Source organism: Sycon ciliatum, chromosome 10, assembly GCF_964019385.1.
Source record: "Sycon ciliatum chromosome 10, ocSycCili1.1, whole genome shotgun sequence".
NCBI lineage: Eukaryota > Metazoa > Porifera > Calcarea > Leucosolenida > Sycettidae > Sycon > Sycon ciliatum.
The window spans coordinates 3,925,891-3,943,961 of record NC_088652.1 but is presented as its reverse complement, the minus strand read 5'-3'; the positions used below and the strand labels follow the sequence as shown (position 1 = coordinate 3,943,961).

The 18,071-nt window shown below is 46.2% G+C and overlaps 1 protein-coding gene across 1 annotated transcript; it reads left to right on the top strand.

Annotated features, from left to right (window-relative positions):
• Nucleotides 1-302: 302 nt before the first annotated feature.
• On the top strand, nucleotides 303-17,567 carry LOC135826332 (uncharacterized; the record flags this gene model as incomplete). The annotated part of the gene is given in 12 exon segments (XM_065338948.1): nucleotides 303-446; nucleotides 2,651-2,762; nucleotides 2,859-2,976; nucleotides 3,942-4,090; nucleotides 5,334-5,496; nucleotides 6,478-6,561; nucleotides 7,079-7,255; nucleotides 7,655-7,861; nucleotides 8,597-8,866; nucleotides 10,020-10,190; nucleotides 16,565-16,713; nucleotides 17,416-17,567. Coding segments are annotated over 10 exon segments (1,634 nt in total), but the record flags the coding sequence as incomplete, so codon positions are not given.
• Nucleotides 17,568-18,071: the final 504 nt, after the last annotated feature.

Sequence of the window (18,071 nt, the reverse complement as noted above, 5' to 3'; positions counted from 1 at the left end):
TGAACATTCTCGTTTTCACCCACATTTCTTCCTCGACAAGTAGTTAGTTTGCCAGAGACCGTCGGTGTACGCATTCCGCACAGTTACCGTACACAATATAGAAAACATGCCTTATCGGGTATATCCGGCTTTTCGCAAGTCAACCGTATAGGGCACATGTTTGCACTGGCACCCGTGGATGGTGAGTGATGGCATACTTCCTTTGCCTTTGGGCTTGCACTTGGAGCGATAGAAAAAGAGGGTTTGGAGGGCGATCGCTGCCAGTAGTAGTAGTAGTAGTAGTATTTATAGTAGTAGAAAATTCTATTATTTTGATAGGGAAGGCCCTACAGACGTTGCCGTCCAGTATAGTAGTGGTTTTGCATCAGGAGTAAACCTTCAATTATTAGCCTTCCTCTTCTCTCTCTCTCTCGCTCCCGCCGTATATATACAGTCAACGCGAACAGGTAAGGGTTTACTTGGAGGTTTTGTGCCAGCAAGCCCATTGCATTTGGCGGAGGGTACCCGCAAAAGCACTCGCGCAATTTGGTACTTATTCAAGTAGGTTTCATGCATGTTCGGTATATGGACACAGAAGGGGAACAGAATTGAGAACTTACCCGTTATGAGCTTGTATGGTTGAGCTAGTTGCACTGCGTTTCGAACAGAGTCAGCACGTTTTCGAGCATTACCCGCCTGTGGAGTATCAGGCCGTGTTGTTGGGGGACGGAACATATCGATACGTAGTGTGTAGAGCCGTGTGAGACTGGTGCATCTGTGTGCTGTGCAAACATCGTCACATTGAGTCCGAGGAATGGCCATTGCAGAGACGCCTTGTTTCCCATTCCCGCCAGTGTACAATTTTATACCGAACGGGGGAATAATGGTGTTGTAGGTCCTGCTCAAGGGCTTATGTCAAGCATGTGCTCCACTCGCAATTCAATTTGACGTACAGTAACATGTTGTAGCCTTACTTTCTGATGCCTTGTGAGCCTTTATTTATTATTTATTTATTCACAATCACGTGGCACTAGCCAATGAAATGGTGATGTGGGCGATAGCCAGCCATGGCGGTAATAGAGCTAGAGGGGAGAAAGAAAAAGAATGAAAGGGGAACTGAAAAGCAGGAGAAGCTAGGGCAGGGCTGGATATCAACTAGTATGTTGCATTCTGCAGTAGCTGTGTGAATGTATTGTAACATTGGCAGGATTTTAGATGTTGTGGGAGGAGAGACCAATGGCGGTAAGCAAGGAAGAGAGGAGATGTTTGCATAGAGGCAGACCGCGCAATAGGGAAGCGGAGAGAGTTTCTGGTGCGCATGTCTTGAGATTGAGCAAACCAGCTTAGGCAGGAGAGAGCATGAAGAGGAGCAATGCCCGGCTTAATTTTATGAATTGTCTGGCATGCCAAAAAACGCACGCGGACCGAGAGCGGCACAGCAGAAGCAAGGCGGCGCTTGGAGTCAGGCGAGGAAGCCGAAATAATATTTTCAAAAGACGCCTATGCATAACTTCGAGTCGAGCAATCAGTGGTTTAGAAATGCCAGCCCAAATTATGCAGCAGTAATCAAAAATAGGCAGAATGTAAGATGTGTAGATAACATGGCGACAGTCGGTGTGGAGGTGGGTGATGTGTGACGAGAGAAATCCCATTACTGAGCTAACACGGCTGTCTAAATTTTCGATCTGGGATTTCCAGGTTAAGTGTTGGTCAATAATGACGCCAAGATGCTTGTGTTTTTCAACGATGCAGAGCGGGGTTGTGGTGCCTGGAAAGGTGAAGAAACTGGTTACTAATGAAGATAGGTCACAGGAACAACTGGGGGGATACACATTACAGCAGTTTTCGAAGAGTTGGGCTGCAATTTCCATTTTTCCATCCAATGAATAACGCCATCTATGTTGGACTGTAACTTGGCACTAGCTTTTATTATATACTTATCTTACCAAGAGTATAATTATAACCCCCCCCCCCCCCCCCCCAAGAGTGTGCAACTCTGCATATGGGGTCTCCGACGGCGAAAACTCACATCACGTGTCTCAGATACCTTTGTACAAACGTAGGATAGTGTGCGCGCAATCCGAAAATCTGCCGTGATCATGCTGGGGATTTGCATACGCGCAGTGAGTTTCTGTCAGAGAGTGCTCTTTTTAGTACTCCGCTGCTCGCTAAAAACGGGTTGGAAACGTACAACTGCGACACTGCACCACGTGATGTGAGTTTTCGCCGTCGGCGTACCCCATAGAAAGGGTATCAGGAGTTGCACACTCTTGGGGGTTATATACTCTTGATCTTACCATATTATCAAGAGTAGATAAACAAGAGTGTGCAACTCCGGATGGATTGGCCCACGGCGGAATTTTTTGTTGACGTAATCTTTTCGACGACGCACGCGCTGCGAGCCTTTTGGAGAGTTTTCCCTCGTGCACTTGGCTGGGCTTTACACTACAAGGTCGGTGCCCAGCACGTGCTCTCACACTGCTCTGCGGCAAAGCCGCGTTTCTCTGAAAAAAGGTGACGTAAACAAAAAATTCCGCCGTGGGCGCGGGGTATCTGCAGATTGTGCAGGAGAGATCCGGAGTTGCACACTCTTGTTTATCTACTCTTGATATTATTATTTACCAGTATTATAATTATTGAGAGCCTTCATTATCTTTACTCCTCTTACCAGATGCAGTCACCATAGGCTGGCGAATTGTGGCGAACAATTCAATGTCAGCTGGTTGTGGACAGGTCTGGCTTCATTCCATAGTTGCGCTCTTGTCTCCAACTAGAGGTTTAAAGTAAGTCAGTCTTGGTACTATTTCAAACCTCCTTAAATGCCTCAGAATCCGGGAGTAAATTGTTTTGACACTCTTTTGTTCTTCTTCTTTTGAAAGGCTACAATGATGCTGGCGCAATCGCCATTGGCGCCATGGCTGGTTCTGGTGGTGTGTATAGCTACTCTGTCTGCATTGCCGAAGTCTCATGGTAAAAAACAAGCTGCTCTCGCGCCCAGTAAGTACTTTAGTGTACATGTACCATTGAATGGGCGTCCAAATACACATAATTATTTCTGCACACCAAAAGGAGCAAAGGAGTTTTGTTACTGAGTATGGCACAACTCAGAGGTTCTTGGGCAATGCCATCATCAGGCGTCTTGCTTTCTATGACTGGTATTGATTTGTCCCACCGCTGCTGTCTTTGCACACCTTGTCCTGGTTTAAAGTTTGTTTTCATGTCGCTGTCCATATCCACTCTATTAGACTGAAATTGGGCAATGGCTTAAGTGGAGTAGAGAGGTGATGTAAATAGCGCAAGGAAGAAGAGTTGAACAACAGCGACGAATGCGTGCCACGTACAAATAGAAAGAAAGGGGGGTGGAAGTAGAGAGATTAGTCACCGCCACTACACAAAGGTCGTTGACGCTGCAATCACTCACAAGTCACAGTCATCGTCATCACATCGCCATCACCACAGCAGAAATGTGAAATGTGAGTGTAGAAATTTGCAGCGTCAATGACCTTTGTGTATGGTGTGTGTTGGTGACTGATCATATTATGAATTGGCTGCAGTGGAGCCTCCGTGTTCTAAAAAAAAAGAAGGAAAGTAGAGAGGTAATAAAAATCTCACACTCCCCATTCATCCTTAAAAGTTTCCTCACACTTGCACCTTTTCCCCTTTTCGTTCTATGTGTATGTACATGTATGTGACACTCATTCTTTGTTGCTATTTTTAGCTCTTATTCCTTGCACTGCTTCTATCACCTCTCTACTGTACATAACCCATTGTCCATGTTCATTTAATTTTGATTTTGCCTGTATTTCACCTGACAATAAGACTTGAACGTATGCTGGTCAAAACGTTAGATATGTTGTTCAAGAGCCTGAAGTGTGTCCTTCATCTCAGCATAAAAGCATACATATAGTTGTCTCTGAACAAACAGTTCATGTTGCTGATGTTCGTCTATTTGTGATGCACAGCTGGTAATATTCTCTGTGGCGGATATAACATGAGACTCTTTACGCAACCAGCCACATTTTCGGCTGCCGTTTCGCAGTGCAAGTCCATTGGGATGAAGATCTTGCGACACAAAGCTCACAAGCTTCGCAAGCGATACCCATGTTTCATAGTGAGTAAGCCTTTTAAAGGGCATGCTATGTAAATATTTGTCGCCAAAGCGAGGTACTTTATTCAAGGATTCTGGAAGTGCGTCTACATGTATTACTAGAATACGTATGGATGTGTGTGTGTGTGTGTGTGTGTGTGTGTGTGTGTGTGTGTGTGTGTGTGTCTGTGTGTGTGTGTGCGCGTGTGTGTGGTGTGTGTGTGTGTGTGTGTGTGTGTGTGTGCGTGTGTGTCTGTGTGTGTGTGTGTGCGCGTGTGTGTGGTGTGTGTGTGTGTGTGTGTGTGTGTGTGTGTGTGCGTGTGTGTCTGTGTGTGTGTGTGCGCGTGTGTGTGGTGTGTGTGTGTGTGTGTGTGTGTGCGTGTGTGTCTGTGTGTGTGTGTGCGCGTGTGTGTGGTGTGTGTGTGTGTGTGTGCGTGTGTGTCTGTGTGTGTGTCTGTGTGTGTGTGTGTGTGTGTGTTGTGTGTGTCTGTCTGTGTGTGTGTGTGTGTGCATGTGTACGTGTACGTGCACATGTGAATGTGTGTACTTTTATGTGCGTGTGGGGCGTTTGAGTGCGTTTGTGCGGGTGTGCGGGTATGTGTGTTTGGGTGTGGGTGTTGCGCGTGTGTTGGGGTGTACGCGTGAATATTATGTGAGTGGTCCACCTGCATTGTATCTCTGGTGGTTCGTGACCTCGTACCAAAAATATTGTTTGTGCATGTTGCCATGGAAAAGGACAGCTGGAGTTATCTTGCCCTGCGTGTAGCCTATGTCACCCGCAGGCTGCTTATATGTATACTGGTACTACAGTAAAACCTGTAACTAAAGACCACCATGACTAGCGACCAGCCTGGTACTACAGTAAAACCTGTAACTAAAGACCACCGTGACTAGCGACCAGCCTGGTACTATAGACCACTTTGCCGGGCACGGACGGCCTCACATTATGGTTGTGCGGTGTAAACCTCTAACTAAGGACCACCTGCCACTAAAGACCGCTTTCTCCGGCCCCAATAGGTGGTCGTTAGATACAGGTTTAACTGTTACTTGAAGTACACTCTTTGTTCTAGATCTCTTTGGTGAATGAGTGAGTGTGCAATGTCCAAGTTCACGCCGATACAAACTTGACTTTCTCAAATCCAACCCCAATACATACTATGATCGGTAGACCAGCTACTGTAGTCCCTGCAAAAGTTCTATGAAGAAACCTATCTCATACGCTTTTCGTATTTCATACTTCTATCTTTCTCGTCACGTGACCATACAGAATATCGCAAAATTCCTTCTCGACAGGAACATCTCCGACATTTGGTTACTCAATCCTTATAGACTGAATAATTCGGACGGCACGCTTCATCTCGATACCGGTCTCGTAACTACTACGTCTTACCAATCTGAAACTGCCACGCAGCCGTTCATATGCGCGAAAGGTAGGAGATATTGTTCGTTCTTTAAATATGTATGCAGTCTCCAATCACTACCGCCTATTCATACATTCTTCAAATAAGGAGCAGGTTCTCGTCATTGTGTTGGAGAGAACCTAGGAAGCAATATTTCAGCCTAGGACCGTCTTAACTTAAAACAGCATTACGGCCTGAATCCTCTATGTCTGCATGTTTGTATGGGAGGTGGCGGGTCGTCGCTCTCCTTTATGTTGCCTTCTTGAGCTGCTCTCGCTCAACAGCCCTGCTGTAAAGCACCTTTGAATGGCCATTTATTATTTTCGGTTGGAACATTGATTTTTGTACTATGTCGTAATCATGTACAGTCAACTTCGTTTATAACGACATTCGACGGGGCATCAAAAAGTGTCCTTATTCGCGAAGTGTCGTTATACCCGAAGTCTCATTATATGTATTGCAGTTGAATGGAACTTTGTTCTGGGCATGGAAATTCTGTCGTTAGTCGCGAATTGTCGTTATATCCGCAGTCATTATTAGCGAAGTTGACTGTAGCATGCTCCACAGTCCGAAGAGTGCTCAATACCCATAATAGCGCAGAGCATTCCACACAAGAGCAAGAGAGAGAGAGAGACAGAGAGCGAGAGAGACAGAGAGAGAGAGAGAGACAGAGAGAGAGAGAGAGAGACAGACAGAGAGAGAGAGAGAGAGAGAGAGAGAGAGAGAGAGAGAGAGAGAGAGAGAGAGAGAGAGAGAGGGAGAGAGAGAGAGAGAGAGAGAGAGAGAGAGAGAGAGAGAGAGAGATAGGACACAGCTTCCCTCCTCCCTCCTCTGTCCTGCATTGTACCATGTCTCAAGCCCAGTGTGATCTCAATGTTTTTGTATTTGGCATTAACTTGCACGACTGTGAATCACTTCACTGGTGGCAGTTGGCTTTGTCGCACAGCAAAGCCTGGGGGCAATCTATAATTATTGTGTTGATTGTTATGATCGCCTGCTTATCCCTGTTAGATCGGAATGAATGCGAAGATCCGACAACAACCTGCCGGCCAGGTACCTACTGTCGAAACGTGAAGAGAGGTTATGATTGCGAGCGTGAGTTTACTTTTACTGGTTTTCTCTGTCATATTGTGGTGGTGGTGGGGGGGCGGGGGGGGGGGTGATAGTGGCGGTGGGGGGGGGGTGATAGTGGCGGTGGGGGGGGGTACTGGTTGTAGGGATGGTGGGGGTGCTTGGGGGGGGGGGGTGTTAGTGGCGGTGGGGGGGGGGGGGGTGCTGGTTGTAGGGATGGTTGGGGTGCTGGGGTGCTGGAGGGGGGGGGGGGTGCTGGTGGTGGCGCGAAGGACTCTCCACCAGCCATACTACATGTATGCTAGGTTTCAATATTATTATTATTCACACATAGATCTCTGTGCCAGAGTGTAACTTTGCTGCTTAGAGAGCTTGTGCGGACACTGGACAGCCATGTGTTTACTGCCAGTTCGCCGCCTGTGTCTTTCATGCCGTATGAGTACATTTTAGTCTTCATGAATGATAATTTAGTGGCCTGACTATTCCGATTTGTGATGGATTTGAAGTGCAGTCGGTTTATGCCTTTTACTTTGTCGTTCAGCATGCGGACATGGCAATGATGCTGGGCGGGGACAGGTGGACGCGGAATCGGGTCTTGTCACCTGTCAAGCTGGATTCCACTGGACCTGTTCTAACGGTCCATGTCCCAGGATCTCTGCAGAGCCAGCACAACCCGTGTGCGAAAACAAGGAAATCATCAATCTTGCCCAATGTGAAGGTACGAGTTCAAATCCAAAGCTACATCAGACTCGAGACGATATTTCCAATCCCCATTGCAACCTGGAATGCAGTTCTGTCCACAACCAACCCCGCAGAGAAATGACAATTAACGACGTAACTCTTCCGCACCTTCTTGGTGTTATAGATTTTCGAATGGACACAGATGGTTACATCGACCCTTCACATTCAGTAACAATAATAATTATGTACCTCAGACTCGGAGAACGATCAATGGTGAAGACCGTTGTTTGAACGAGCATACTTTCTTCTCCCCACGTTTAAGCCCATGCTGTGTGTGTTTTATACGCCGAGCGTTCACACCGGTAGACTGTACATATCGTGTAGTTAAGACATCGGGTGTTTCTTCTCTCCGGTTTTCAATCCTATGTTGTCCTAGTGGGTGCACCAACTTTCCCTAGCGGCTATAACAGCAGTATCGTCGTCATCGATCCCACCACGTCCACGTTCCGCTGTGCAGAAGGCTATTATGCTCAATGTGACGGGAATACAACATGTGCTGGAGGTCCTAAGAACCAGCCAGCCATAGCACGTCAAGTGGACGGTCAACTAGTCTGGAGCAACCTTCCAACGTGTCACTCACTGTGTAAGAGAAGTGAAGCACATGTACTTAATTTTTAATTTTCATCACAGTGAGAAAGCTGTGATCCCGGCACTTCGACACCTCAATCACTTTGTTGAAACTTTGGTGTAGAGCTGGGGAAACTAAAGCTTTATTAATTTATGTGGGTTTTGAAGTCCGAAGAAAATGCTGAATTGTCTCCGCTGGGATGACAGCCCCAGCATAATTCAGCGGTTATATTAGAGCTTTTCTATCGTGAGGCTTTTCACTTAGTTTTAGAGCTTTGTTACAAACACAGTAAAACCTCTAACAATGTTGCCTTGGTGCGTGGTGACGTCTGCGACATTCCTACTTGTCATAGCTCTTACTGAACGAGGTGGTTTTAGGGCGCGTTTGAATTGTCACTCTTTGACTTTTCGAGGAGTTTCGTTTTTCTGAAGAGGTGGCCTTATTGACCTCTTCAGAAAAACGAAAGTCCTCGGAACTCCACAACCTCATCCGATGGGAGAGGTGGATTAGTTTCGAAGAGTTTGGAATAGCTACGTCACGTACCACGTGGAGATGGTCGATCTGATCGGACGTCATCATCGCCATGACAATTCCACTGAAAAACTCTAAAATGATAGAAACCGTTCTAATGGGACACTTCAACTAATCTCTTTATAAAATTTGTTTGAAAAGTTGATGAAGACAATTCGAGCGCGCCCTTAGTCTTTGCTTGACGGTAGTGTGTTTTCTTTGTGTTCATTTTCACATCAGCTACCGTCCAATGCGGTGCTCATAGCTATTTGACAGGCAGTGCAACAGACCTGGACACTGCAAGGCAAAGCTGCAAGGAGGCCAACACAGTCCTGATGAACGATCTCTACCTCGCAACCCTGTCCCCTGCCGAACGTGGCTGTTTGCTGAACAGACCAAGTCCCGTGTGGCTCTTCGATTCGGCTGGAAATGGCGAGGTTTACGATTCTAACGATGTCCAGGACTTCATTGCTAACGAGAAGGACCGTTACGACTTTGTATGTCTGCCTAGTAAGTTTACACGTTGTGTCAAGTTCAGCATAATCTCGGTCCAAACTTTACGAATCTTTAAAAGGCAGGTATTTCACCTTGCCTACCTGTCAAAAATGAAACATATCCGAAGAGTTTTTTTGACTGCAAGCGCAGTTAATCTCTAGAATATATGGATCACGTGACAATACGTCTGTTCCTATGGCATTTTTGAAAGCATGTCCACAGGAATAATGAATTAAATTATAATTTTAAAAGGCTGGAGTGAGATGAGGCCACATCAGCGAAAATATCGGAATGCTGTGCTGCTGCTACTGCTCTCTCTCTCTCTCTCTCTTTCTTTCTCTTTCTCTCTCTCTCTTTCTCTCTCTCTTCCTTCCTCCCTCTCTCTCTCTCTCTCTCTCTCTCTCTCTCTCTCTCTCTCTACCTCTCCTTCTCTCTCTCTCTCTCTGTCCTTCTCTCTCTGTCCTTCTCTCTCTCTCTCTCTCTCTCTCTCTCTCACACACACACACACACACACACACACACACACAATTTTAAAAGGCTGGAGTGAGATGAGGCCACATCAGCGAAAATATCGGAATGCTGTGCTGCTGCTACTGCTCTCTCTCTCTCTCTCTCTTTCTTTCTCTTTCTCTCTCTCTCTCTTTCTCTCTCTCTCTTCCTCCCTCTCTCTCTCTCTCTCTCTCTCTCTCTCTCTCTCTCTCTCTCTCTCTCTCTCTCTCTCTCTACCTCTCCTTCTCTCTCTCTCTCTCTCTCTGTCCTTCTCTCTCTGTCCTTCTCTCTCTCTCTCTCTCTCTCTCTCTCTCTCTCTCTCTCTCTCTCTCTCACACACACACACACACACACACACACTCACTCTCTCTCTCTCTCTCTCTCTCTCTCTCTCCGCCTGCGCTCCCTCTGTCCTTGGCGACTCGGCTCTAGGCTTGACACTCCAACGACTGCCATCCAGAGCACGCGAGACACAATGTATCGGGACCTTCACTCCACGTCGGTTGAGCTCGAGTTGCTTAACGAAATTTGTGCTTCTTCTGCGTGAAATGGAAGGGCCTAATATTGATACGAAGATTTCAATCATAAGAAGGCTCCATAAAGTACGAAGGTTTTGGGCACCAATTCCTTTACATGTATTGTCCCAAGTCCGCTGATTCTATGCCCTGTTTTTTTTCAGCTAATTACAAGGAATTGATGGCTACAGCTGCGCCAGGCGTTGACACATCTCTTGAAATTCACACGTGCCGTACGGAGCCTGAGGTCTACACCTGCACGGCGTCCGTCGTCATCGGCACAACAGCACACAGCATGTGTCTGCCGGTCTGCGCTGCACACGTAATCAAACCAAGTAAGTAGTTTGGTCGGGCCGTGAGCGAAATAGCCCACATTTACCGCCTTTGGTAATCGGCAAACATGTTACAGTACTGGTAGTTGGTAGCCACATGTACAGTTGCGCTGACTGAAATCCGACCCAAAGTGCATATTTGACGCCCTCAAACTAGCACGCCCTCGACGCCCTGGAAGTGGCACGAATGCGGCTGGACGTACACATGCACAAATGCAATGATGTAATCGGAACTGGTCCAGGGCGCCAGTTTTGTACTTTGGGTCGGATTTCTCCGAGCGCAACTGTACTTGAGGATGTTAACATGCGCATTGAGCCACTGTACATACCGTATTTCCTCGATTAATAGACCCGGTCTTTTGTTTTTTGAAGAGGGTTGGACTCTCTTATTTGGGCATGGTCCATTATTTGAGCACGGTCCACTATATTTTCATCGGCACATCGCTGGAAATGGTGACCCCCACCATTTCCAGCGATGTGCCGATGAAAATATAGCGGACCGTGCTCAAATAATGAAAGAAAGCACTAGCCACTACAAAAATTGTAGTTGCGCAACCTAAAATCGCGTTATTTTTTGATCCACCACGTGCTTTCTTAGTGCGCTTGCGCAAAGCGATGAACTCAAAAAAGAGACCGGGTCTCTTTTTCGGGCATGGTCTACTATTTTTTCGTGAGGCCCCTACAGTCCATTCATCGGAAACTGGCCCGCTGGCTTTTGAAAGTCGGATTTTGGGCCGAATTGAGGATCAAAAACCCACTTTAAATCTCAAAATTCTGGGTTTTGGATCTGCTTCTCCATACATTTTGCCATGGCATACCTGTCCTAATTTTGTAAAACCTGGCTGAATTTCTATTTCCCTGTTCTTGGACTTTTCTGGCCTCAAATGTGGCAAGGAGTAATTGCACGGGCCACGCAATGTAGGATGTACTGTTGTTTTCACGATATCTACAACTATGTGAGAGAGACACCAAAAAGTTAGGGTGCCAGTTTCCAATGAATGGACTGTAGGAGGGTCTACTATTTGAGCATGGTCTATTATTCAAGCACGGTCCATTAATCGAGGAAATACGGTAACTGCCACTATTGAATGTGTAAACTGTGCATTCCGTTATCGTCTATCCTGACTATGGCTTGTGGCCGAAAATTTGATTGAGAATTATTTTTGCAGCGAAGAGCCCACTATGTCTTGGATTGAAGATGGTGTGTGTGTGTGTGTAAAGGTTTTCCATCTACCTTCAAGTTCAAATAGTGGCCAGACATCCTTAGTGGAAGTCCCACACCCGGCTGCATTTCCACAATGGAAAGTTTGACAGTAGTCTGGGACATATTCAATACCTGTCTTAGATTTGATTTTAACTGAGGTTTTAGCCCTACTACAACTCTGGTTAGCCCTTTCCCAAAGATGCCATAATGTTTCGCAACTTATGCTTTTCGCAACCATGCCAAAACAGGTGCTAGTTGCTGAAATCGCATCCATAATTTCAGAAAAAGCTCAAAAGTTGCTAATATCGAAACGTAAAATTGGAGAGTTCTTGTGCAAAACCACCGAAAAAGGAGCCGAAATAGCAGAAGTGCAGCAACAGCAAACTCGTACACCCCTTCCTGCTATGAACCACCACTTTACACAATGCCGGTAGTAGCCCTTTCCCAAAGATGCCAACATATTTCGCAACATATGCTTTTCGCAACCATGCCAAAACGAGTGAAAGTAGCTGAAATCGCATCAATATTAAATTTTCAGAAAAAGCTCAAAAGTTGCTGATATCGCAACTCAAAATGAGCGAGTTCTTGTGCATACTTATAATGATCGCAAAAACGAGCAAAAACTAAGCAGCGGAAATAGACAACACTGCAGCATACTGCGGCGCCGCATAACCATGATAACCATGACAACCATGATAACCATGACAACCATGATAACCATGACAACCATGATAACTGCTTGAGTAAAGTCATGCATACAGAGCACATACACAGGTACATGTATGAATGAATACCGGTATGTTCACCGAGTAAAACATGGTAGCTTAGGAAAATGAACAGACTGGGAATGAGTTGTGTTGGTGCTTCGCACACAGCATTCATGATAATAGAGAGGTTCTGCATAACGAAAATTCGTACAAACTTTCGTGAACAGCGTGACGAAAATTTGTGCGAAGTTTCGCACGAACTTTGTGTTCTGCACTTTTTCGCAGTACGCGATATTCGCACGTAGATCTACGCATATGCATACGCAATCTCATGCACGTTGTACAGCCGTGCCCGCCACGTGGCGACACCCACGTGGAACCAAACAGCGTATTTTGAAAAGTGTATACTACAATTGCAGTAACTATATTCATTGCAGCACCCGATAGACTCTAGTCACTTCTACTTGCTTCATCAGTGCAGGACACGAGATTTGTTGTGAGCTTGGTTGTGTTAGAAGTTGGTTTGGTGAGAACGATGAACGTAGGGGAAATAAGTGGCGAAGAGAAAAGTGCAGTGCTCTGCTGCTTATTCCTGCTAGCCCATGACGAGGGGGACTTGGATGATGAGGAGTTGCTCATGCTGATCGGCGGTGTGGAGCTGTGTGCTGCCTGTGGCCTCCAGGAAATTGGAATTCGGCTGGATTTCAACTTGCTGGATGATGATGTTTGTCTTCGTCAGTTCAGATTTACGCATCGACAATTGGAAGAGCTTTTCATAGCGTTACAAGTTCCACATAGATTTCGAGCACCATGCAGGACCACGTGGAACGGAATGGAGGGTTTGCTGATTTTGCTGCGTCGGCTTGCCTACCCAGATCGTCTAGGTATGCTGTGTGAGGAGTTCGGTAGAAGCAAACCCGTTCTATCGCTTATCATCAACAGCATGCTGATGTGGGTATGGGAGAGGTGGGGAGGCTTGCTGGAGAACCCATTTGCGCAGCCGTTTTTCACGCCAGAGCGCATTGAAGCCTATGCGCAGGCGATTTCTGCCAAGGTTGGTGTGAACCTGAACGTATGGGGTTACATGGCACAGTCAGGTCAATATGTCGCCCAGGTATGCATCAGCGATTGATGTACAACGGCCACAAGCGCGTGCATGCCGTAAAGTATCAGGCTGTTGCAACACCTGACGGCCTGATCACCCATCTGCATGGGCCCATTGAAGGGCGGCAACATGACTCTCGTATCTTCCGTGAGAGTCAACTGCTGGATGCCATGACCCAAGACATCAATCACCCGCAGAATGAGCCCCCGTTTGCAATTTACGGAGATCCTGCGTACCCGCTAAGCCCCTACCTCCAGAAGGCATACCGCGGCGCAAATCTCCCTCATGACCAGCACCAATTCAACGTGCACATGAATGCAGGCCGCATTGCTGTTGAGTGGGCCTTCGGTGAAGTCTGCACGCTATGGGCATATGTAGACATGAGGAAACAGGAAAAGCTACTGTTGCAGCCAGTGGGCTTGTATTATAAAGTGGCTGCTCTCCTCACCAATCTCCGCACCATCATGCGCTTTGGCAACAAGACCAGCAGCTATTTCAGCATTTCACCGCCATCGATCCAGGAGTACTTGCAACCGTAAGCACTTCCTGAGCTCCATAGTGGATATTAGGGGTGAAAGTTGGCATTGAGATCCCGAGTTCGAGTACTCTGATTTTCTCCGATCGAATATTCGAGTATTCGAGTATTCTTCATCTCTTATAAATTGGACACCGAGGGCCTTAAAATCACATGATACAACCCTGCTTGAACCGAGTGGCTGCCATTTTTCTCTGGTATATATGTTGCTGGGTCATTTGGGCTCTCTCTACTCGTGAACAAAATGTTCACCACACAGTCTGTACATCAATATCTGCCGACTGCTGCTCTGAAACTGCAGATTTCTGTGGTAAATGCATGTACCACGTATGAACGAGTACTCTGATTTATTCCGAGTACGATTATTTCTGAAAAAACCGAGCGAGTACTCGAGTATTCGGTATAATTGTTTCACCCCTAGTGGATATGTTAGTGGAATTTATCTCCACGACATACCACTGTAAAAGCAATCGGAATTTTTCAATGGACAACAGCTTTTCTTCACCAGGTCTACACAGATTTCTTTGTGATCACAGCACTCAACATTAAATAGATATGTTAGACGTGATGTGCAGATAGATAAAGATAAAGCCAACAAACCAACTCATTTGAATTTGTGGCAGTCCCACATCATATAGAATATATGCGTATCATTTCATTTTGTCCATCATCATCTTCATCATGGACATCATGGCTGCATTTCCTGCTTTGCCCTCAACTCCTCACGCTTGAAGTCAAGCTCGTCCTTCTTCAAATCCAAGTTCTTGCCCTGGATATCACGGGCACGGTCGTTTTTTTCCTTGAGGTAGTCGACGACTGGAGCCATGATGGCACTTGCTCCAGTCGGCCGACGCTTGGCTGCAGGCTCGTCTGCTCTGCACTCTTTGTTGGTGCTGCTACTGTTGCTGCAGCTGCTGCTGCTGCGGTGGTTGTTTCTGTGATGGTGGTGGTTGTTGCTGCTGTGTGGCCAGTGCAGGCTGTAGCAGTATCACTGCTACTGGTTGATGTGGAAGCCGATGTTCCCTTGCCGCCCAAAGTGCGGCAGGCGGTGTCGCGAAGTTGGAGGGCTACGGCTCTTGACGTTACGGCAGCAGCGGCTTCACGCTCCTGAGGCATACTGCGCTCAGCATAGACCTGACTGAGCTCCGTCAACAGTTGGGTTTTTTCCGTGTTATCTTCGGCGGAACCAGATCTGAAATGCGAAAGAAGATGGATAAAATAGAACGAATTAAAAGTAATGGTTGCGTCACAGAATAATACAATTGGACATCACGGATAGAAGATGCCTGCACATTCTGCTTATCTTCATCACCAAGTACTGGGTAAAGATGAACACAATTCCATATACAGTAAACGACATGCTCATCATGGTTGACACTTGGAAAAATATATAACGTGTTCTACTTATCATTGCGGTACTTACTGTCGTCTACGCCAGGCATCGCCTTTGGCATGGTGTTCTAGCATTTTCATCAGCTTATCTCGAACGCTCTTTTTCATTAGCGACCCGAAGCGTGCAGCATCCTGTTTGGCTAGTTCATCCGCTACGTTATCCATAGCTGGAGAACCACGGACGAATGGATTGGGGTGTGTCATTACCTGGCGGAGCAAAATTAAATCCATCGTTAGGTCGAATACAATTCGACATGGCGAATCTGGAAGCGAGGATTGAACAGTGGAGCTGGCAGAGGACTCCATGTTTGAGAGAGAAAAGAGAAAGCGTTGTAAGGACCAAGAAGCGAAAACACAAGCTGAACGAAGCTGACCACTTCCAGTCAGGGAGTCGGCAAATAAAGGATGATCCACCTGATATGGGAGCTAACTGAGTGGGTAATTGTGTACAGAAACCCCATCATAGAAGAACCAAATAAAGGACGTCAAATCCGCCTGATAAGTGATATGGCAGCTAAGTGAGTGGCAAAATGCCCATTTCTGGGTAATTGTGTACGGAAACCCCCTGTGTACATGATAGAAGAACCAAAAAAAGGACGTCAAATCTGCCTGACATCGAAGCTACATGTACATGTACGAGTTGTTGAGGGGCAAAATGCCCAAAAAAACCCATATATAGAAGAACCTTTCGCGTCATGCGGTACTATATGACATGTGTTGCGTGTACTCATACCGTATTTGACGGCTCCCAGCTTCCAATCTCACGAAACTTCTCGCGAAAGTTCATTTCGCGTGCCAGGCAACTTTCGCGTCCAAAGTTGCAAAAGTTCGTGCGAAGTTTCGTAGTTCATGACGTATAACGAAAGTTCGTACGAATTTTCGTTGTGCAGAACCTCTCTAGTTATAGTTATCATGGCAGCATGCATTGCTCAGTTCTACTTAATAATTTTACTTATGCACATGTATATGTCAGTCATTGTACATGTTCTTCGAGAACTACACTTGTCTTGATGGTTTGATGCAATATTTCAGCGCTTCTTGATGAAACGGAGCATCACGGGCACTTCAATGGTCTCCTCCAAGGCGTTTCTCGGCTTGCGGTTGCGGAAAAGTTGCGAAGTACATTGTAGTTCGTGAAAATGAAGAAAGTTGTGAAAGTTGCGATTCCTTCCAAAGCAACCAAAAGTTGCGAAAAAAAGTGGCGAGCATCTTTGGAAAAGGGCTTACTCTGGTTTGTGGCAGTGCGTGCAAAAGAGAAGCTTACGCGCATGGGTGCTCTTTTGGGTTTGAAAACTGTACATTCCCTTTCGGAGCTTCCTCGTACGGAGATTTCCATTTCCTATTTTTTTAATATAAAAACTGCATTCAGCATTACAACACTATATTCCTGTTTTTACACAATCTCCGGTTATTCTGTTCTATTTCCATATTTAGCTGTTACCTTTCTTTGCCACGGGTTTAACTTGCATCTCGCCCTGGCCAAGGCACCCTTTGCTGTTGCGTCCAAGTACTGCCAGGCCCAGAACTCTAGTCTGCTACGACAGTCTATTCACAAGCGATTGATAGTGTCAACATGCTATCAGGTAAGTTATCCCGTGGTGGTAATCCATTGAAGATGAAGTCAAACCTGTCAAGGTGACCACACGCATTAGGCGATCACCTGTTTGAATTCTTTATTCTCACGATGGCACCATCGCCAATAAGAGATAAATTTATGAGAAGGTGAGATTGTGGGTTAAACAGTTGGAAAGTGATTTACATCACTTTGAACTTTACAAGGATGGGAGAGGGTGAGCGCTGCAGGAGCAGATTGAGTTAATCAGCAGTGAGCAGATTTCTTGTTTGAAAGCAGGTCGGGAGGAGACGTCACGAATGCTAGCAGGGAGGGACTGTTGTTTTTGTTGTTGTTTTCTTTATTTGAATTCGCTAAAACCAAACGGACAGGACTGTCAAGTGACAAGGGAGCGAATGATGAGCGTCACAATCACTATGCATCCTAAACATCTCGGGGCAAAACCTGTCCTAGGAAATCACTGAAACCAGAACCAAGCCGGGATGTTAATTCCAGTCAAACAACCCTGGATAAGGAGACCGCCTGATTACAGAAACTACGCTGTGAAGGTCCCTTGAGCGGTCGTCTTAGACAGGTTTCATTGCACCTCGAACACGTTTTTAACTACAATTTTCCCACACATACAAAGCTTATGCGTGTGGGTAGGTCCGCAGTCTACTGGCAGACAGTAATAATGGATGTCATGATTGTTATAATTCTCCCATTCACGCAGGACTTTATGATCAATCTGCGGGCTGCATCAGTAAGACGTATTTGGATGAGGACACCGGACTGGGCGTCTGTAAGATACAGCCTCAAGAGTGTCAAGGCAGAGCAGGTCTTCTCTACATCCAAGTCTCCAGCGGACGCCATCGTCTGCACAGCCGGTACGTGTTAGAAGTTGCGATGCTTGCAATCATTATTTCCCTCTAAAGGTTGGTTCACATAAGCAAAATCGGCGGCGCAAGACATCGGCGGTGAGCCAGCTACCGATCCGTTGCGCATACGGTTCGAGTACCAAATCTACTACAAAGTAGTACAGAATGTGCCCAAATGCTACGACCGGTTTGCCAATTGAAGCTTGAATTCTTTGTTTCTTCAGTAGTTCAAGGTCTTTCGGTGATGGCCACTCAGTGCTACTTTTTACTGGAGATCATGAAACTACTTCTACACATTTATTGCAGTCTAGTAAGCGATTGTGACGAAATTATGCTTGCAAACGTTGATGAAGTCACAAGAACGTGCCAATGTATCCATCATATTTTTTATTTGTTTCAATTGTATTTGTCTCATAAGTGCACAATGGTCAAGCAGATCATCCGAGAAGGACGGTTTGGTATGCTGACTTATTTGCCACCTTGAAGCGACTACAAGAATGGCGAACGGACC